Below are 22,670 nucleotides of genomic sequence, written 5' to 3'. Positions count from 1 at the left end.
ATCTCCAACAGTTTCATCATCCAGGAACCCTGCATCTGCTTGTCATCCTTCCCCATTCTGTATTTATACAACTGACACCAATGTTTGAGTGGGACAGAAATTTTTAATTGAAAGAAGAAACCAAGTCAGCAAGTTATCACATGCAGAAGGTGTCTGCTAGCTTCCACATATCTAAGCTAAATAAAACAGGAATGTTATCTGAATGCAGTTCCAAGACAAAACCTCTCTCTCATTTTGAGACCCTTAGAAAGCAATTTTTTAATAAAAGGTAACTTTCAGAGATGTAAAGGCATGAGATATTCTTCAGTTAGTGCAGCTTTAGCAGTAGCAACAAAAAGGGAGCCTACACATTTTGAGCCCAATACAACTGGTTCTTCGTAACCCAATGATTACCTTTCCACCGGTGCTCGTCGCCATTCAGATTCTGTCTCACCACCTCTTCTCCAGGAGCTTTCAGACTCCCTATCACCCCAACGAGATTCCTGTATGACAAAAGAAATTAGGAACATTCTCTCTGATTACTTTAAAATGAAGATTTTCAACGTATAATTTACTCCTTTCAGAACATACTATGTCATTGAAAACTCACTTGTTACTCTGTAGAGAATACTGAACTATCAGGAGTTTGAATAACTTAAGTATGGTCTTAACTGACTAACTTTATTGTATCTGGCACAGTTTAAAAAACAATATGGTACCCTTTGTGCCACATACTTTACTAGTAGGGTAGGATATATGCAAATACACTAAAAAGTTTATGAACAAGTGTATGAACAATAGCTACAGCGAGCCAAAGCTACCACCTGTTAACACAAAAAAGAGGTTCTAACAGTTTCACTTTCCTGCTGCTTAATGACAGTAGGAATGAATTCAAAGAATTATTTGCTTTTGTGCTTTCTAATCAGATCAGAAAATGTAACTGAATAAACTGAAAGCTCTCTGTAGCAGGGATCATTTTGTTCCGAGTACCTCAATGCACAAACAGGTGAGGTATTTGTGATTCACACAGGTTGCTTAGATGCAGGGCAGAGCAATAGTTGTTTTTTTTTTAATAAAGGTAAATGTCTCTCCCCTTTGCTGGACAAAGACAAACCATTTAAACTATTTCTAACGCAGTTGTTTATTCCTTAATTCCACCACAAGAAGCAAATTAGGTAAACCACATAAAATACCTGATTTCACATAATCACACAACCTCTTTATAAAAGGGTATTCCGGTTTTAAACCAGTCTTTGAAAAGTGTTTTTATTTGTCAAAGTCTACGCTTCAATATGGGGAAATATACAGATTGCACAAGATCTTGCATATCCACTACTCCATGATTGTCTACTTAAATGCTTTTGAAATGACCCCAACAAACAAGGGTGAGCAAAGAAAGAATCCCAAAACTGCAAATGGTATTTTTCAAGTGGTACAGATATCTCTCCCAGAACCTGAGTCAGCTTTTCCATATCATCAAGTGCCCATGGCTAGGAGTACCTCTTATGTGAAAAAGACCAGTCATGATTATCTACCTGATAGACTATCAAAACAATTTATACAAGCTCTGGTCACTTATCTTCATAGTGTTACTCAAAGAAGTATGCATTAAACAAAGACAATGGCTATGGTGGATGAAATTTAAAACTGGTTCTCGTATCGGTAAGTTCTGAAAAAGTGGAAGCGCAGAAGGTTTGTGGTACTCAGTTACATTCTTTTAAATCATTAAATATTTATTTGCAAATAACTTTTGCTTTGTTTCCTGTTGGATTGGGATAATGATTTTCCCCAATACTTATATTTGCAAATGGGAAGTTGCACACACATCTTGTTTTTGTTTTATGTTACCGCATACTTCTTATAAAATATAAACTACGCTTTTATGTTTAGTCTGGGATTTTCCTTCAATATCTACTCTAATTCCTGACTTTGGCATGAGTCACTACACTTGCTTCCAATACAGCTTTCCCTCTTTTGTGTTAAAGAAAATTTTATTCAATATTCTTTTTAGTCTTTATTTGTTTAGTTTTTAAACAGCTTGGAGACCTTAGTAGTTTCTTTGTTTTACTTTACTAAACTACAGATTCCAGATGCTGATAGTGAGCTGAAACCAAGTGACAATAACTTAACTATTAAATTAACCACTTATGCCACAACTTAAAAAAAAATTTAACCTATGATTTTGCAATGCTACCATCTTCTTCCAAATAATCTACAGAAGAAGGAGCAGTCAAAAAGAAAAGAAACCTGCAGGTATTACCTACCTTTCTTGAAAATGGGTCATCCAGACCTCTCCTTTCTTCTTCTCGACGACGCTCTCTTTCTTCTATCTCCATTTCTCTTTGACGTTTTTTCTTCTCCAGTTCTTCTAGTTTTTTGACACGTTCCTGGTATTCACGCTGTTCCTGCTCACGTTTTTCACGCTCAATGCGTTCCTTTTCCTCACGCTCTATGGAGTTGCAAACATAAATAGAATGTATTACCAATACAAATTCCATTACTTTGCTGTATCCACAGAAGGGTTACAAAGTACAATCTCTCCCCTTTGACTCCTTATGAAAAAATGAAAAAAAAAAAAAAATCCCAGCATTTAACAGGATGCGTTTAACTAACCATAGAACCTGTCTTCTGGAAGTATCCTAACTCCAAAGCAATAGGAAAAGGAACCTTGATACATCCATGAATGTGACATCTTGAACAACAGCTAGCGAGAAAGGAAAGAAAATGTTCCAATACCCATACATTAATTCGATGTACAGACCACAAATGTGCCAGCTAAAATACCAGTAACTACCTCAGGCATGGTAGAGGATCCCTTCCTTAGGAAAGATCAAACAAAAAAATCAGCTAGCAGTGTCAGAAATGTGATATTCAGGACTGCTTGGGTTTTGTTTGGTTGGTTTTTAAATATTGCATGATTACGAACTCTGATACATAAAATCTTCATCCACCAAGTGACAAGTAGGACAGAAATTTACCTTACAGGATGCCTATCATCTCTTCTCTTCTAAAGCCTTGAAACAGGCTACCAGATAAAGCAACTCACAAAGAAAGGTGTGCGAGTCACAGTTCTTGAGTCCTTGATCTGACACCAATGTTCCCTTTCTATTCTCTTTAAGACGTGCACAAACAAGTGGACAGAACTCAAACTAAATGAAAAATTGAGTCTTTGATTTTAGTCATGGGCCTCTCTTACTTTATCTCCTCCTTTATTCACGTGTGGGAGAAGGGGAGGGCAGGAAGCATTAATTTGCTTTCATTTTCCCTTCCTCCTGTAAAGCTTTACTTTCATTTCCGTGCTGCCCGGGTAAGCATTCAGAAGGTGCATTAGGTAAAATGTAAAGGTACATTGTCTAATAGCAATGAACACAGTCTTCACCACTGACTGAAAGTGAAAAGACTTCCTCCAATAATGTGAAACAGGGAAACCAGATGTTAGCTGCGTACACATCTGGAATGGGTCAAGGATGCAAAGGATAAAATAATCACGTTCTCAATTATACCTTTAAGCAGCTGTTCTTCTCGTAATCTTTGTTCTTCTTCCTCCTTTTCTCTGTAATAAGTAATGCGCCTCTCTTCTTTGCGTTGTTTCTTGCGTTCCTCCAAACGATTACGCCTCTCTTCTGCTAACCGTTCCTGGAACTGCTTGAGTTTATCCTGAAATACAAAGAATACACATGAAAACACCAGAACTGTAATGTTTAAGAGCTAGACAGTTACACAAATTGCTAAATAAAGCTGCACAGAAACACAAACCAACTGCAACATACTAACTTTGCTCCACTGTTTGCCATTTCAACCTTTTCTGCAATAAATTTTGCATAAGGGAATATCTCCTACTTAGAAGACAGACAATCACCATGCACAATTTTAGTCCTTAGCCTGCTTTTTCAGGAAAGTAATTACCTAAATAATAATTTACCTCTACCTAAAATACATTACCTACAATTACCTATATTGTTGCAGAGAATCATATGCAGTTACTTGACTTATTTTAACATAATACCTCTTTTGCATTTTTTTTTTTTTAAAACCAGTTCTTACTACAACATAGCCAAATAACCAAAGCTATAAACAGCCTCAACAAATGTAGAATTTTTAAAATGTAGAGCAAGAAACAAAGGCACAATTCTTTCCCTGCCCTTGTGGTCTAATTTGTTATTAAATTTTGTGAACATAAAACATAACGTGAAGTTCCAAATACTTGGACTATCAAAACAATTTCCAGATTCAAACAAAAAGATTAAAAAAACAATAAACAAGTATTTCTATGTATTTCTTGGCTTCAATATTATTGTATTATTCCACCACCACAGTAAGTCCAAGTACTTGAACAGATACAGCTGGCTGCTCATATGCTACCCAATGATCTCTTACCAATAGCTGCATTGAAATAAATAATTTACCTATCTTTTATTTTCCATATAAGCTATTCCAGAAGTCGTCAAAAATTGTAAGTGGTAATATCTAGGAATGGGTGCAAGAATATATATTTTTTTTTTTTTTTTAAGTCAAAGCCGAAAATAAACAATTCCATAATTCTGAGCCATTCTAGATACTAATTTGTTTCTAGTTTTCATGAAGAATCACTGGGTCACAAGTTTAGTTCCTCACTTTAGGGGAATATTTTATTACAATACCATCTCTTGTGTACCTCATAAACTGTTCGTCGTGATGCTTTGAGCCTGGCTTCAAATAAATCTCTATCCTCCAGCATCCTTGAGAGTCTGTTCTTATGTTCAAGGGCTTTCTCGCGCTCCAACTGCAAAGTGGTGATCTAAAAATAGATAATATAAGAAGTATTACAAAGTAAAATCTTACTATATATTTGCATTCAATCTACCTCAGCCACTAGAAAGAGAAATTATCTTTTCCTCTTTCAGATGCTAGACAGAAGATACTGCTGTCCACTAGCACAATGAAATTGCGAAGCTAACACTTCAGTCTTTGTATCAACTTTTTAGCTGCTTCCCTTGGATTGAGCTGGGGAAAAAAAAGACAGTGCAAAACCCACTATTTTTCATTCATCGCTAATGGATTTTATCATCTGAACAAAAAATTCTTACCCTTTCTTCTTCCTGTTGTTCCCACAGCTCCATATCGTGCACTCTTTGCTCCTCATATGCAGTCTTTATTAAAGGAATTTCTTCTAAGCGCTTCGCCCTTTCAAAATAGTCAATCTAAACAAAGATAACATACCTTTAGCATGTCATAATGCAAAGACCAAATCTGGAAGACTCAATCTTCAGCATCCCCCAAAGAAAACCCCCATATCTGGAGACTCCTCCAATATATCTGATATATTATTGTTACACAAGAAGAACCACGTTGGACCACATCAAAGGTCCACCTATCCAAGAAGAACCTGCCTCCACCACTGGCAACCAAGTGCACTCCTAGGCAAGGATGCAAGAATAGAGGCAGGCATATATACAATACTCTCTCAGCATCATCAGTTTTCAACTCCCAGCATTTCCTGTGTTGAAGTTTTTGTGTATTTAGGAAGCATTGGTGGATTTCTCCTCTTGTCCTTTTGAACTCAAAGAAGCTTTTAATATACAACAACGTACTTTGGAAAGAACTCCTGTGTGTCTATGGCTCACAGCATGAAGACCCACCTTCTACCTACAAATAGTTCTGAATATGGCTCCTACTAGCTTCATCTGATACTTCCTAGTTCACTATCCCTTGCAGTCAGTGCAAGAACAACTGCTCCCCATCGTCAGCTGTTACAACAGGTACACTCTTATAGACTGCTACCACATCCTCTCTCCAGAAGTCTTTCAGAGGTAGAGGTACTAATTTACAGAGACATTTCTTACACAGAAGCCAATCCACATCATTGATAATTCTTGTTGGCCTCCTCTCAAACTTCCAGTTCAACCGCGTCCTTTTTGAGATAAAGAGACTAGAACTGCAGACAGTGCTCGAGATGCAGAACCACCAAGTTCTCATTGCTGACTAAGAATGTTAAGCTTGGAGTGCATCATTTAGTATGTAAAGCTAAAGATTGGAGGATTTTTTTTCCCCGCTTTCCCTACACAAAGTATTTTTTATTTATGTAAACTGAACTTCATTCAAAGACTCTTCCTTTTACCCCACAGCTGCTAAGTTTTCTTTGGTGAAGAACTTTTGTAAAAAGCTTTTTGGAAAATCCAACTTAGTTACACCAACCAGACCACCCTTACTCATATGTTTGTTTTGACAGCTTCAGAGAACTCCAAGAGGAAGCCCTGGCTTACAATTCTTTTATAGAAGCTGTGCTGACCTTTCCAGGTAGATCATATTTACCCAGGTGACTACTAATTCTACTGTTCAATTTTCTGCTACTTTGCCCAGTATGTGCATCAGGCTTACAAACCTGCAGCGTAAAAGATCCTCATTGGAACCTTTTTAAGCAACTTGCCACTTTGTTTAAGTGAACTGAATTACCAACTGTACCATATAACGTCTGTTTCATTCTTCAATACTGTTGGAAGTCCTGGGTGAGTTTCACCTTGCCCAGGTTATATATTTCTATTTACTATGACAATATGTTCCTCACACTTTTACAGTCACCCAAGTTTCAGGCAGATCCTAGTCTGCCATCTAGAAGGGCTCCAGCAGTGGAATTTCCTCTGTTTCAGTGAGGACTAATACAACTAATTAAATTTAGCTTCTCTGTAATGGCTTCACCTTCTGTGAACATTTAATCTTCTCTGAACATTTTCCTATTACAAGTCTTCCCAACTAAGACTCAGTTCACATACAGCTTAAGGGTTCATTTTCAAATCAACTCCATTAATTAGAACAGATTTGTGCACTGATAGTAGAAACTTAGTTTTTAACCCATTTACCTTTTTTTAGTTTCATACAATAACATTTTCAACACCAATATTACATATGTGTGTGTGTGTATATATGTATCAATACAGGAGTTCACAATCACTAACTAAAGCTTTGTATAGACATGATTTTGTACCCTTCCTACTTCGTACCTTTTTCTCCTGATTCTTCAGACGTTCCTGAAGTTCCTTCTTTTCTTTTTCAAGCTGTTCAACTTGTTTAGCCATAATGAAGTCAGGATCCAATTCTTCGAGATCCTACAACCAAGTACAGTTATCAATACAAAATGAAGTGAACGTTTTTCCGTTACAAATGTGGTTTGTTTATTTATTTATTTAAGCTTCTCTGCAGTTTTCCCTTTAACTTTTGAACTAATTTGCTTCAGAAACGTTCTGTTTCTTCTCCTCTCTTCTGAGTAACTTGCATTTTATTTTTAAAAAACTCTCTAAAGCATTTGTATCTTGATTTTCAATTAGGACACAGTCCAGGTACTGCAAAATTGGATCTGCAGGTCTATTTTGTATTTCAGATACTGTTCACACAACAAGCCGGGGGGGGGAGGCAGAACCCAAACAGCTGGACTTAATTCCTCCAGGTAAAAAAGGTCCTATCCAAACTCAAAATTAAGGTTTACTTACGCTGTTGAGCAAATTAAATATTTAAGTGTCAAACTGCCTCATTTTTAAGAGAAGCTGTTTGTAAGACCAGTTACAGTATAAAACTAGTAAAGAACATGAAATTCAGTCAGCCTAGCAATGTAACACCAAAAGCATAAAAAAAATAACCCAAAACTTCAATAATAAGTTGTCTACCTCAATATCAATATCTTTAAATGCTTTGGCTCCCAGTTCAGTCTTCTTAATCTGCTCCAAGCGCTCACGAACGGTCTTCTTTTTGATTTGTTCATGCTCTTGCAGGATACGCTCCTTCTCTCTTTCCTTTGCCTCCTGGCGCAGTCTCTCTTCTTCAGCTTTCCGGACTTTTTGTAATTCTGCTTCACGTTGTTCCAGTTCTTCTTTTTCACGTTGAATGTTTAAACTTTCAAGGCGCTCTTTTCTTTCCTCTATAGTTTGACGACGTGCAAGAATACGCTGATGCTCCTTCCTTGAATTTTTTAGGAAGGCAGTGACTGCCAGCTGATGCTGTTCTTCCTTCTCTTGCTGAATTTAAATTAAGGATAAGACAATGATGTTAAGTAGCATCTCTTTAAAAAGGCAGAAAGCATAGCAAATGCATCTCAAAAAACCCTCAAGGTTAGTTTTATTCTCCAAACTTGCCAACTGCATGGAAATACAACTGTAATGGCAAATCTAATCACTCATCCAAGTGGCATACAAGGTGGTATCAACTGACTAGAACCACGTGCAAATGGAGAAAGTTGTCTGTAAAAGACAGTATTCTGCAACACATCTTAAGTATGATAGTTTCGTGCTTTTCTCTGTCCAAAAATACTGCACACCCACATGTTAGTGATATTTAAGACTCTAACTGAAAGGGGGGGTAGGGAGGTCAATCTTGTTTGTCTCTGCATGTGTTAGCAAGTATAGCACCACACGTACTGTATTTCACCAAAGCTCCCTTGTTTTTAAAGTTTTGGGTTTTTCCAAACACACTAACATAAGAGAAAAAACACCCTAACTGACACAAAGCACTATCTGTGAGATGATAAAAACCTGATGATCATCTCTCAACAATTTAGGTATAAACATTGTATATAAACCCACTTTAACTAAATAGTAAAAAGCACTAGAATTCTAGACACTAGCATATAGACTATTCTCTAACACTCTTTAAGCATCCTTCTAACCACCCCACCATTCTCCTCCAGAGTACCTATACAGTTCTTTGTAGAGATTCACGCTGTACACATGAAGAGGTATAATTGTGCCAGCTCAGGGAGCTGCCCGTTTTAATCAGCCCAGCAAGCAGCAAAACACTGCAGCCCAATCACCTCATTACACTCCCTCAGTCATGCTGCTCTTGAAATGTGAGCTAGCTCAGAGGTATTTTTAGTAATTTGTCACTTCTAGGGCATTCAACAAAAACACTGAAACATCCATACTTTGTTGCAGATCTGCAAGCATTTAAACGGAGGTGCCAGAAACAAAAAAATGAAAAGCTTTAGATGAATTTAACGATTTTGTGAATTATAACAAATTTGACAGAAATTAAAAGTTTTTAAGCACCTGAAAAAAGTGAAAACTTTTGATCTGGATAGCAAAGGAAAAAAGGGTATCAACTTGTTCTGTAGCTTCTCTAAACACACAGATCGATATTCACCTTGATACTGTACTCCAATTTTACAAGCGTAATTACTAGCATTTATGTCTTATTCAGCTAATTGTACTTAACATGTCAAGTATAAGACTATTTGTCATTTCTCTCTATGAATGTACAGATAAAGCATGTTTTTTCTTTCAAACCAACAATCCATCTAATACCAATCACTAATAAAATCTTTTTAGGGGAAAACTTACATGGAAATATTTTTATCTTAAACACTATAAAACAGCTAACATACGTTCAAGCTAACATAAGTAAGCTAGCATTAAGTGTCATGATACAGTCCTACTTCGTGTGTTTCTATTTTAAGAATATTACTTAGTATTTCAACCCGTATAAAGAATCTAACATGGACATCTTGCTATCAGCCTTTTTTCCATATGGAAAAATTATTTGATAGGTTTGCTGTGAAATCTTTCATAAACATAAAGCAAAAGAAAAAATTACCACTGCTCTTTTAAGAGAAGTGAAGATTTAACTTGCCACAACCAAAGCATGCTGGAAATCCGAGACTGATTTACACCTTGCTCCTACAGGGCTCTGGAGAACCTGAAATGTGAGCTCATCGGTGAGTCCGACCTTGAAGCCAACAGCCCCAGTGAGGAGGACAGGGAATGACAAGGACAGGTCAGTTCTTGAGTTGTGGGATCTTTTGTTCGTGTTTTTAAATTCCACTATGAAGTTACATTCCAGGTTCTTCACAACAGCAGTTTCTCCAGGAAGAACAAAGAAAGCAGGCTCTTGGATTTTCAAAAATGCATGCAAAATTTTAAACAAATCCTAGCTCTGTAGGCCCATCTATGGGTAAGTTATTATTTGGTATATCCTAAACCTGATATATGTAAGACTGGCAATTTAAACTCAGGCCTCTTGTGTACATTTTGACATGATTTTAGTTATGACCAAACACTAAGTAGTTGGGTGCATTTAAGAATGACTTATTCTTCTTCACAAGCACAAATAGCTGACTACCACCAGGCTGAAAAAAAAAAAAGAAATAAAAAGGTACATCTAATCTGAGAAAACACACTCATTAAAATATAAGCTTTGGTATAAAATGTCGAGTTACTAGCTTACGTTTCTACTTAATTCACAAATATATAAATGCAGCGCATCATTACTGTCAAATTAGATCAGACATTGTTACCACAATGCTCTGAAAAACACAGCCACACACTTCCAAAAATAAACAAATGTACAAAAGCACCAATCGCTTCCTACTCAAATCCTTGCAATGTCATGTTAAATTAATCATTAGATAGCTCACTGCCTTTCCTATGTCAAGGAAAGGTAAACCAAGTAACTCCTTCAAGTATGGTCTCACAACTTCAAAACAAGCTTGTCTGGCTAAACCAGAAAATTTAGATCTATTAGAACAGGTGAGTATGTAACAGATGCAGAAGGATACTTTGTCATTAATAAATACATTAATGCTACACTACATTTGTATGTATTAACACCTCAAGGATCAATTATTTGTTCTGAAGGGAGGGGACAGCAGTAACAATATTGATTACCACTGCACTGAGAACAGACTACTGGAAGGAGCAGTTGATCAGACAAGCAAAAAAATAACAAAAGGCTGCATAAGGGCAACAGATAAACATCACACAATGCACACGGAGGAAATGTCAGAATTTGTCAACATTTTCAGAAGACTTAAAATGACTTACCAGTAAGTGAGGAGGCTTAATGACTGCAAGAGCCTTAGCCAGAGCTGAGGACATAGCAGTCAATTGATTCCTAATTTGCTCAGAAGGCATGCTTTGTAGTTGAGGGCCTAGTGGAGCATCTTCTCTAGTACTGTAATTCAAATCAGAGCCAAAACTCAGTGTCCGGGTAGTATGATCAAGGCGAACCTTTGCAAAAAAAAAAAAAAAACAAAACAAAACAAAAAAACAGAAAGAAAAAGGATTGTATTATTTATTAAACAATTTCTCTGTTGCTCTGCCTATGACCAATATGAGTCAACAGAAGCTCTAAGCAGAAATTACTTTAAAAAAAAAAAAAGTTTTAGTTATACCAGACTATGAGAAATGCCAAATTAGTAAAAGAAAAATAGCACTGTGAATAAAAGTTTATTTAATTTCCATGGTTTATACCACAACAACAACAAAAAAATCATCACTGGAAGAGGCTGAACTTTCAATACTTCTGTGAAATGAGCACTGCAAGACAAATCATTCTTGCCTCTTCCTCCACGTTAGCAATACGCGAAACAAGAAACCTGACCTTAATGTAGACAATTTCAATGCATCTAAAATATAATCTAAAGTTGTGTGTTAACCTAAATAAATTAACTCAGCTTTATCGAAAAACCTAAATGGATAATTACTAAGCAACCTCAACTAAAAACTACTTGTATCTCATCACCAGCTTAAACATTTCACTACAGGCTGTCGTTGTTTCAATACAGACAACTTTACCAACAACGCAATCTTCAACAGCTGCTGAAACATCTCAGACACCGGTGCACATCTCAGACACTGGTGTTTTACTTCAGTCACTTGGTTAGACAAAAACCAACATCAGCAACTGCTAGCTCTTCAGACTTGCACAACTAATTCAGCATAGTCAGAAATTCGCATCCCTGTTTGTTAGACTTGCTTCAGAATATGCTGGACTAAATGACTGGGGCTCACAGGGCAAGTTTCAGCAAATTTTATTTCAACTTTTACTTCTACTGGACTTACATTAATGGTTGTTGACCTAAATCAAAAATACACACCACAATGCAAATAATCATCAGTTCTCGTCACATGCATCTTTTACTCTAGTTTATCTCCATCTCTCAGAATCAATTGTCTTCATTGGATTCAGTGTCAACCAGTTAGTTTTCATCCAATGTAATACACATGAATCCATACATCATTTCACAGAAGTCTTTTTACAGCACTTACTTGTAAGTCACAATGTCTGGCTGCATCGACGATACTACGTTCCAGCTGGAAAGCATCAACAAAAGGAACCAGCGTAGCCAGACGAGAAAATTCAATGCTTTGATAAATCTGGGCCACCTGTATGTGAACAGAAACATTAGGTATTCTTCCTCATTAAAAAGAGATCAGAAATAAAAGTTGTTGTATGGGCTATAAAGCTAACTTACTAAATTGTCAACAAATGAATGTATACATATTAATACAACTGCAAATACTCTTTCAGGATTTTGTTTCTGTGCTGTATTCAAACTTAACCTAAGATTAAATGCCATTCGTGAATGGCTTCTTTGTATGAAGGAGACTGGCAGCAGTAACTACATACAGCTACGCTGCTAATTAGCCTTCAACTATTTCTTTAGCACATCAGAAATAACACTGCTCGTCACTTGTAACGAAAGCAGGTCAATGAAATGTGCATTTTATAAAACACCTAGACACAAAAAAACCAAAAACAAAACATCCCACCCAGACCTTACTCCAAAAAAAGTTAAGAAACGATGAATTACCTTAAATAAGACATCATAGATCTGTAATGAAGAAAATCTAGGCAAGAGATTACGCCACTGTATGCAACCACTACTAAGTATAATTACTACAGCTGTACCTAAATGATGTACAAACCTGAAGATACAGGTTATATACTGGAAAAAAGTATTTCAAAATCATAATGGTCTTCTATTTGATGGAAAAAATTTACTTCAGCATGGAAGTTTTCAACTTAATGTTCTTCCAAAGCATTTTCTAACTTATGTATACTTATGAACATACATTTTCTTTACTCATACCTGCTGCAGAAGGCGAAGAATGGTATTGTTTTGCAGGTGAGGAACATACAGCTGCAGTTCAGGTTCCTTTTCAGCTTGGTCTTTCACCCAGTTCAGAACCTATAAAAATTCTGAAAAGTTACTCTATCTGCATCAACACTTAAAAACTTCAACATTAAAGTACGAAGCATGGTTCTTAAATACTTCTGGTTTACAGCTCATGAAACAACAGCACTTCTGTCCAGATACTACACTGTTTTACTGAAGTGTATCTTTTGATCAGAACACTTTTATTTATAATGGATAGCTAATATGTTTTGTATGAAGGCGACTGACAGTACTGGCAACATTTACCACACTGCTAATTTACCTTCAAGTTCTTTTTAGCACCTCAAATATCTTTGTTCCCACTATCAAAGAAAAAGAACATGATGTGCTTCATCAATTGCAGAATTTACATTAACCTAATCAACAGCTCTCACATTATTTTGCCTCTCAATACTCTACATTTTAATAGTAAAAACAGTCATTGGTATATTTTTCCACTTCCCACAAAACCCACTTGCATGCATATGCATGTGTGCGCACACACAGTTTTCTCATTTCTGCACCTTTAAACAAAATTTAACTCAGTATCATCTCCACCAACAAGACCTTCTGATAAATTCCCAAAACTCTGCACCTTTATAGGGGCCTTCTGAATAGAATGAAAATTAATTCAGGTCTCTAGGGTGCTATTTCAATAATCTGGTATACTATGTATATCAGATGTTACGTACATGTCATTGTAATGGAATTTGACCAAATAAAGCCTACCATTGAAAATTCTAGCAATAGAAAAAGCTAGCTGGTATTTACCACAAATCAGTAGTCAAATAACACACTGATAGTCAAGACCAATTACTATATACACAGAGCTACAGAACTTACCTTGCTGACACGGCTACATAACTTGAGCGGGTGAAAGTCTACTTCAAGCCAATTGTAAAGTTCTTTCACTTCTGGAACAACATATTGCACTACGTTGAACCTTACCTACAGTCAACAAAAAAATCCAAAGATCTCAAAATAAATACAATATTAACAAATAGTTATGCTTTAAGAATTTTATATTCAAGACGTTAAATAGGCACCACATGTACCTTTTAATACAGGTTAATTTAATACAAGTTAAAAATTAATACTGATTTTTTATTACAGCATTCTAATTGCAGTGGCGATAACTCTACGCTACACCACTTAATTGTATTTAAAAATTGAAAAGTAGACAAAAAATGTATAAACAAGATAAATATTTAGACTAGAGTACCACCCTCAACTTATTAGCCATTTCTAAGACACAAGTCCTACCACACAGATGTAGGCCCACATCCAAACTAAAACCACACATCTCAGTTCATGAGTAAACTTCTGAAGCTTTACATTGTGGTTTTAAGGCAAACTGGAGAGGTACCAGAAGAAGAATTAATGTAAATTGTAAAATGAACCTTGAACGTAAGTTTTAGGCATGCATGCAAATGACTGCAAGAAATTCAAACATCCTCTGAAAATACCTAACTATGACTGAATGCCTAATTTGTTTATGAATATCTGGGAAAGTCTGAAGATGGATAAATCTAGCCTCCCTTCAAATTAAACACAAGGAAGTTTTCATAATCACTTAGGTCCTTACAGTCCACTACTTGGTATCTGACCTGTGCTTATCCAAAATATATTTAAAATAGAAAAATAACACGTGGGTCAGTACATTACCCACCTTAGAGTTAGGGAAAAAGACCCAAAGTTCTAGCTCACAACCCTTTGCAGACCCCTCAGAGTTTCAAAACAACATTTGTTGCTCGGGTGACATAAAGGACAATATTGAATCTGACTCTTTAGTGCACACAAGCATTCAGGCCTCCTGTTATTGCTGCCATTTCCAAACAGTCCTTCTTGTGAATCTGAAATTTTTACACTATACCGTAAGTCATACAATTAACCATATAGCTGTTTTAACTTTTAAACTGCTGTCCCATAACTAAGCACAGTGCTCTAGAAGGAAAACAGTCCAAAAAAAGGACTCAACGTTCAAAAGCTGCTCATCTGAACACAACTACCTACCATATCATTAATGAGACTGCCACGTGTAGGTGGGGCCTGAAGACCCAAGAGGGTTGCCAGACGTCGCTGTTTCTCAACAATGATGCCATCCATATCCAGAAGGCGAGCAATATCAGTTCTCTCAGGAGTTATAGGAATTGACAGAGTGGCCAAAAGGACTCGAGTAGACATCCTGTTGACAAAGTATAACCGCAAAAGATGAACTGCAAGAGAACACTAATTAATTCCTTTTCATATACGTGCCAATTCAAGAGTAGGAATGAGTAGCATTCATGATTTTGTGTAAAAATACCAGCAATAACAGAAAAGATGCCAACTGCGCACTAAGGGTACAGAATGCAGTGTTCTTCAGTAACCAGGGGAAAGATTTTGATAACAACTTTTCATTATTTATATGTGTGTATATACATATGTATATATACACAGAAATGATAGAAATTTAAGCCGCCTCTGTAAATATCGAAATACTGTAAAATAATGAAAACAGTAGAAAGCAGCACCTTTAAAAACTTATTTTAGCTGCAAATCCATACCAGTCATTTTGATTGCATTTGTTTTTAAAATTTACTGTGCCAGCCAGATGTACCTTTTGATGTAACAATACAAATGACATTAAATATTTAAATTCTGACCTTAGTACCCAGATGAACAGGAATATAAGAATTTCCATAGAGTATTTATTCCCACCAAATTCTGATTCTATGAAGGCCTGTACATGAACTTCAGAGGTTAATGCAGTCAATGGATTCTGCATGCCTCAAAAGCCTTGCCAGTATCATACATGTTACCAAAAAATTAAAGGCCATTTCGCTATACAGACTTTTATATATTGAGGAAAAGTTTATAATAGTTATAATGAAATCTTGTGAAGTAAATACCACCACTCAGAAGAGAAAAAGGAAGCAAAACACAGATACTTATTAACTTGCTTAGCTTCCCAGTCAGTAACAGGGAAGGAAGCTTAATTAAGGTGATCCTGATGTTTACATTATTCACACTGTAGCTTTGTAAAATATCCTTCTCACTCTATGTTTCTTTTGAGGCAATTAGTACCGCCCACTTTAAGCAGAGCTGCTCATAGCCATATATGTCATCTGCTTCTTTTGGGGTACAGTTTAGTTTATTTTTGAACCTAAAGGGTTAAAAATAGAATCTAAGATCACATTAAATATCTTTCCCCACCTCTGCATCTCCTCTTGTGTGAGATTCTTTCGCATTTCTCTTGATAAGTGATAAAGTCGGTGAAGTGTGGATGCATGAAAAAGAGCATTTCCTGATTTCCAGAAGACAGTTGAAACTTTGTGATAGTAATTTGCCATCAGTTGTGGTTTGGGTGGTTTCTTAGATAGTGCAAATAGCCCATGAATATCCTCCACTGCTTTAAAAGCTTCCTAAAAAAAAAAACCCAAACAAATACACTACTTTTAGGAAGTTTTGTGCAACCTCCAAAAACGGGAAAAATACACATTCACTAAAGGTTATAAGACTATAAGACATTCAATACCAGTGAGAGCTGTGATCTTCAGTTTCGCCAGCTAGATGAAATGAAATGCTTCTTTCCTAATAAAGAAATTATTTGGACATACTGGAAATCCATTAACTATCTGCTTAGAATTTGGTAGTTAACGGTTAGTTTGCATAATTTTTTGCAAACTGGTTTCTTTCAGATTTTCAAGCTACAAACCAAGGGGGGAAAAAAACCCAAACCAGAATAACAAAAATTCTACTATTTTACTATTATACCAATTCTACTATTTACTGGTTTTACCATTTTTCATAAAAATAATTTTTGTGATCAAAAATGGGTATAGTTTCCCTAAAAATACATATAATCTCGTGTCCTGGTTTCAGCTAGGATAGAGCTAATTTTCTTCCTAGTAGCTGGTATAGTGCAGTGTTTTGGATTTAGTAGGAAAATAAAGTTGATAACACACTGATGTTTTTCGTTGTTGCTAAGTAGTGTTTATACTAAGTCAAGGATTTTTCAGCTTCTCATGCCCAGCCAGCAAGAAGGCTGGAGGGGCACAAGAAGTTGGGAGGGGACACAGCCAGGACAGCTGACCCAGACCAGCCAAAGGGATATTCCATACCATATGATGTCATGCCCAGTACATAAATATGGGGGAGCTGGCTGGGAGGCATGGATCGCTGCTTGGGAACTAACTGGGCATCGGTCGGCAAGTGGTGAGCAATTGCATCGTGCATCACTTGTTTTGTATATTCTAATTCTTTTAGTAGTATTATTGTCATTTTTTATTATTATCTTTATTTTTCCTTCCTTTCTGTCCTATTAAACTGTCTTTATCGCAACCCACGAGGTTTTTTTTCGATTCTTTCCCCCATCCCACTGGGTTGGGGGAGTGAGCGAGCAGCTGCATGGTGCTTAGTTGCCAGCTGGGGTTAAACCACAACATCTTGGAAATGCCTTACATGTACTTACTTACGTACCTAAAAAGGAAACGACACAACAGAGAACTTTCTCCAAATTCACAAAACCAAAAATGACAACCTTGGCTTTTTAAGGAATTTGACATTAGAACGGCTGGAAAAGCAAAGCACCTCTTTGAAGAATTTGCTTTGACAGTGCCCTCACTGGCTAGACACTAACATAATTTAACCAGCAATGCTGGGGCCTCAGCAGGCCCAGGAGGCTGAAACATTTACCAACCACTTCCCAGTGATCTAGTTCATGAGAATGCAAGATGGCAGAGGTGAAGGTGTCATCATCAACTTCTCACTTTCACAACTCAAAGTGACTTCAGCTACTTTACCATTTACTACTACCAGCAGAAGCTTGGTTTGAAATGCTACGCAGGAACATCAGACTAAGTATTCAATATGCATGTAATACCACATTCTAGATATTAAAACTTTGTTGTTTAGCTATTAGCCTGTCTTTACCTTGGAGTATATACCATGAAACATGATCTGCATGGAACAGATTCTAGAAAGGCTGTAGACTACAGTGTGATTACAGGAGCCCTGCTACATACCTGCCACAGCTCCATGCTAATAGCACTGTCAAGTTGCACAAGCCTGGTCTCCAAGTGCATTGACTGACTGTCGGGATTGTTGAGGTTGATTGCTGTGCTTTGGTTATGATGACGCTGGATCTGCCCCAAATGCATTCGCAGGTTATCACAGAGTTTACGGAACTCAGCTTTACGCGTGTACTGCAGGCAGAACTTAAAAGCTGCAAAAATGAACAATATAAATTAAGAACGTTCACTAATGGTGACTTCATGGTAGTTCTAAATGGGATTCAAATACGTAAATCAGTATGTTTAAAGAATCTTCATTTACAGTCCAAAGACATATCAAACAAGATGCAATCTGTCACGCATAATGAATAAGTGACAATGCAGAACACTTCCATCTTGACCTCAAAAACTGAAGATGCTTCTACATAATTAAGTTTAAGGAACAAAGGGAATACTTCAAGTCTCTTTAAAAATGTTCTAACTTAAGCAGTGATTCTAGCTTTTATTTTGAACTCAGTGCAAACTAAATTCTGTGTATGGCATGAATTCAGGTTTTGGCTTTGTAAAATGTGGGAAAAAATTCTCAAGTCATTTAAATATGGTAAAGTTAAATGAAGCTTTCAAATGACTGGAAATGACACAGAAAAAAAAATCATCTTTGACCCCTCTCAAAAATCTGTTTTTGCTTTGCCGCTGTCACTCTGAAAATTCTAAAGTATCTCTACCAGAAACAGGCACAAAGGAAGTCTTGACACTGTAGCACAAAGACTTAAATACACTAAAGCACCTAGAACTCATTTGACAGTCATCTTTCCTAATGTACTTGCACAATTTGGATCCAGAGCTAAAAATCTAACAGACTCTTTTTTCAAAAATACAGAGCCCGAAGTTATACATACAAAGGAAAACATTTTTCTGCTCATCTCTCACCCTTAAGAAAAGATTAACATGCACGTATTCATTCTTATAAATTCAATTTTTGCAGAATAATGCCAGAAAGAATCAGACTAGACTTTTTCCTATTACCTTCTGCATATTTTGCTGTTATGTGTGTCAAAATTGATAGCGCATCATAATTTTACAGTACCCTTTTGTGTACACTAGTTTTTGAAGTTAGCTGACATAGAATAGGTTAATGGAAGACACATTTGCCATTCTTAATAACAAAGCAAGAACACGACTAATTTTGATCAGTAAGTTAGAAAAAATAAAGATAAAGCACCAGTAATTCTCATATTCTCAGTATGTCCAGGAAAAAATAACTTTTTCCTTGCAGGTTCTGTTACAGGTGTCCAGAAACCTCAGTAATTTTAAGGAACCTCTGTAATTTTAAGAATAGTATGTGTGTACATACGTATGCTTAAGAGACTAACCTATTTCCAACTCTGAAGCAATATCCAAAAAGAAATAACCTTTAATTTTCTAGTTTTACAGGATGTACTACAGAAGTTCTAGAACTCATTATACTTTAAGTTTCCATCTTTTCAACTTACCTTGCTGTGCAATATCATGGTACAGGCGTTCCACTCGAGAATTATTTCGGAGAAGATCCAAACATTGTCTATACGATTCCCATAGAAATTTAACCCAGGGTGTCAAAAGCAGTCGGTCAGTACGATCCTGAGTGTCTTCTCCACTTACAGCACTCAAAAGAACACTACAGTTGGGGCAGGGGGGTAAGGAAAAAAAAAAAAAAGGTGTTTTATTCCCCACAATTCTTACCAATTTTTCTTATCAAGATCTAAGATGAGATCTAAGATAGATCTTATCAAGATCTAAGGTGAATCTGAACAGCTAATTGCTGCCCACCAGTCTATTGCTTATTTTCAAATTGGTCCCTCAGACTTCTCCCTTTTCCTTTAAAGGATTTAGATAACAGCAAGAAAAGTTATGTTTCAAACTTTGGCCCCTGAATATATGACTGACATGTACAAGCTCCAGAGGTAAGACACACCAGGAGCTTTTGTATCCTTCACATGAGTAAGCCAAAGGAAACTAATTCCAGGATTTTCACCTTCCCTCTTCCACCAGGGAGCTGCACACTGTACCTTTGTTAGATTGAAATATCACTATCCACTCAGATACTTTCCTACTTGCTGAAACTTCCTTTTTAGTCACCAGCAATGCTGCCAGAGAGAGCTCACTTCTTGTTGACATATGACACAGAAGCAATGTGTGCCTTACAATCTGCAGACATCGAAAACTAGAATACTTACATTAAAGTATCAAATCCTTTAAAAATTCTGACATGAAAAAGACGTTTAAAGATGTCAGAAATAAGATATGATAATCTTGCATTTAGTGGCCATAACTGCGTTCCCTCATTCACAGAAATACAAGATTGGAAAGGATTCCCAAGACACTGAGATAACGTCAGCGCTATGGCCCACATGATCCCTTTCTGCTCAACAGTCCACCCAGCATGACAAACTTGCAAGGAATCATCTTCCCTAAGCCTTCATTTTTAAAATCCTTTTTGAACTATGCTTCTAATATAAACTCTCAACTCTTGTAACTCTCTTCTACTACACTGCTTCCAGTTCTAATTTACTTCCTTGAGCGCTAGTACTACATACAATATTAAAGATGACATTTCACCCGTGCCTTCTTCAACAGATCAAGCAGTGAATCCAGCAAAAAAGCATGAGAAGTCTAGAAAACAAGACCTAAAAAACACTAAAGCAACTGTGGCTGTCCAGATAAAGAAGTGTGACTGAAAAGACACATTTTCTAGTCTACAGTTACATAAAAGAGAACAAGGAAAAGAGCGGTCAGTCAATCTTCAATGTCTATTAGTGGAATTCCTCTGTAACAAAGACTATTGCAGGCACTGGAAATAATATGAATGGCATTGCGATCCTGGAACAACTACTGAAGACAGGTCCGTAACCTTTTCATTTTTTGCAGCCAGTGAGTTCCCAAATTCTACTAGAGAGCCTTGCTGTTAACATGTAAATTCACAGCCTTCTACTCCATGTCTTTGTGAGTATTATTTGAATACTACAACTCTATTCCTCATAGTCGCCTACACAAGACAAAATGTCCTCTACTTTGATAATTTCTTCCAATTTTCTATCATCACTAGACACAACTTGGATTTTTTTAGTTTCTGTGCCAAGATTTTAATTGAAAGAACTCCCACTAACTTCACTCTTGCTTCATATCTCCTTTCGTCATTACATATCATCAATTTCTCACTGGACAATGTCATAGTCCCCTTCCAATTCAACTGCAAACATCCCTTCTGGTATGGTATCAACTGCTTTACTTCTCCCCAGGTTAGATCTCTGCCACTTCTTGAATCTAAAACATTAAATTACCAAATAAAATTCTAACATAATCAGATGTCATCTACCCTTCAGCAAGCCTGTGCTGAATTTTATCTTATTTTTAACTCCATGTACTATTTCCTTCCTTCAAAACTCATACTAAATGTTATTATGATCAAGATAACCACACATCAGCAACTGTTCAGACCACTACTCAGTCCTACATACGGATGATGAGAAAACACACTGTCTGCTCAGATGGGTATCTGCAGAGCTTTAGTACCCAAAATATCTGCTGATATTTTTAAAACTCTAGGATAGAAATTACACTGCCACCCAACATGAAGAGAAAGCTGACTTTTCCATTCACCTCAGACAGGGTGATTTCCACGCTTTAAAATCCTCTCTCTCTCTTTTATTCGAGAATCAATATTCTTGCAAAAATCAGTAACAAAGTATTGCTTTAATCTTCAGACCACACCTAGGGCTAATCTCAACCCACCTCCTCAGAATTTTATGACTATTTTTCCTAGAATTTTCCACTTATGGCTGAAGATCCTTTTGTTATTTCTTTTGATATCTTCTGCAAGTTTTAATTTGGTTTGACTTACAGAAATTTTAATTTATTCCCTACACTTTTTGATTTTTTTAAAGGATATGGGCAGATGGCCTCTTCCAAACTCAGCTGGAATGCTTTAAAACATTTCGTCACCCCTCTTCCACAGATGTCACCATATACATAGCTGTACTATCAGAGTTAACATGAGTATTCCCTAAATCAACAGATTCATCTGAAGAACATAAACATGCAATCGGAGCTAACCTCACTCTGCCTGAAGCAGATTAGGAAGTTCTCCCGCAAAACTTTCTGACAACAGAATAGTGACTTCTCGCAGAGCTGGAGAGTGGTTTCATCCTAACCTGGCACTACTGGCCAGTGAAGGTCTATATACAACCTAAGGCAGATATATTTACTGATCCTTTCTTCCATTCCTTCTATGTTCTCATTATCCATCCAATTAAGTATAACACTCTGAATTTACTTTTTATGCCCTTTCTTCTATTATCTCATCAGTTACCCAAGCACGTATAAAGTAACACTTCCTTTTGTTTGTACATGCACAATGTGGTCAGAAAGACTGGAGGTTATCATATATAGGAATTAAATTGGTCTAATTAATAGCATTTGCACATCAACTGATAATGAGCAGCTTTCAATAATAAACTCTCCCAATACCACTACAGATGCAGATCTGAGTAGACTCTAGAAAGCGGTGACCCGACTCCCAGAACTGCTCCTATTGTATCTACGTTTTCTATTCTTTACTACTTACTTTCTTTACTTTTCTTTACTCAGACTTCGGATTTTGTTCAATGCAAAATTCCTATATTTTTTTCCTACCTTTAGAACCTCTAGAACACCACTAGTATTCCATTTCAAATCCACCACCTTTATACCTCAGTTCTGTGAATTGCCTACACGCTTCATGAAAATAAGGATACTTTGCTGTGAATTGCTACATTTTAAAG

The 22,670-nt window shown here is 36.6% G+C and overlaps 1 protein-coding gene and 1 non-coding gene across 3 annotated transcripts in view; both read right to left on the bottom strand.

Annotated features, from left to right (window-relative positions):
- The window catches only part of EIF3A (eukaryotic translation initiation factor 3 subunit A), a 36,819-nt gene that overhangs the window by 9,754 nt on the left and 4,395 nt on the right, over positions 1-22,670 (bottom strand). For both annotated transcript variants that reach the window (XM_050898673.1, XM_050898674.1), the window contains exons 4-18: positions 19,365-19,528; positions 17,884-18,083; positions 16,073-16,281; positions 14,891-15,062; positions 13,721-13,825; positions 12,812-12,910; positions 11,988-12,104; positions 10,761-10,946; positions 7,617-7,964; positions 6,957-7,061; positions 5,046-5,159; positions 4,634-4,756; positions 3,483-3,636; positions 2,244-2,428; positions 394-482 (exon numbers count right to left, since the gene is read on the bottom strand). In XM_050898673.1, the coding sequence (XP_050754630.1) occupies positions 394-482; positions 2,244-2,428; positions 3,483-3,636; positions 4,634-4,756; positions 5,046-5,159; positions 6,957-7,061; positions 7,617-7,964; positions 10,761-10,946; positions 11,988-12,104; positions 12,812-12,910; positions 13,721-13,825; positions 14,891-15,062; positions 16,073-16,281; positions 17,884-18,083; positions 19,365-19,528 (2,370 nt within the window). The remainder of the gene's footprint in view (positions 1-393; positions 483-2,243; positions 2,429-3,482; positions 3,637-4,633; positions 4,757-5,045; positions 5,160-6,956; positions 7,062-7,616; positions 7,965-10,760; positions 10,947-11,987; positions 12,105-12,811; positions 12,911-13,720; positions 13,826-14,890; positions 15,063-16,072; positions 16,282-17,883; positions 18,084-19,364; positions 19,529-22,670) is intronic.
- Positions 12,312-12,444, bottom strand: LOC127018111 (small nucleolar RNA SNORA19). Its single transcript, XR_007766718.1, has one exon. It is a non-coding gene; the product is annotated as a small nucleolar RNA SNORA19 (small nucleolar RNA).

The sequence above is a fragment of the Gymnogyps californianus genome, chromosome 6, assembly GCF_018139145.2.
Source record: "Gymnogyps californianus isolate 813 chromosome 6, ASM1813914v2, whole genome shotgun sequence".
NCBI lineage: Eukaryota > Metazoa > Chordata > Aves > Accipitriformes > Cathartidae > Gymnogyps > Gymnogyps californianus.
The sequence above is the reverse complement of the archived record's forward strand: the minus strand, read 5'-3'. Positions and strand labels throughout refer to the sequence as shown.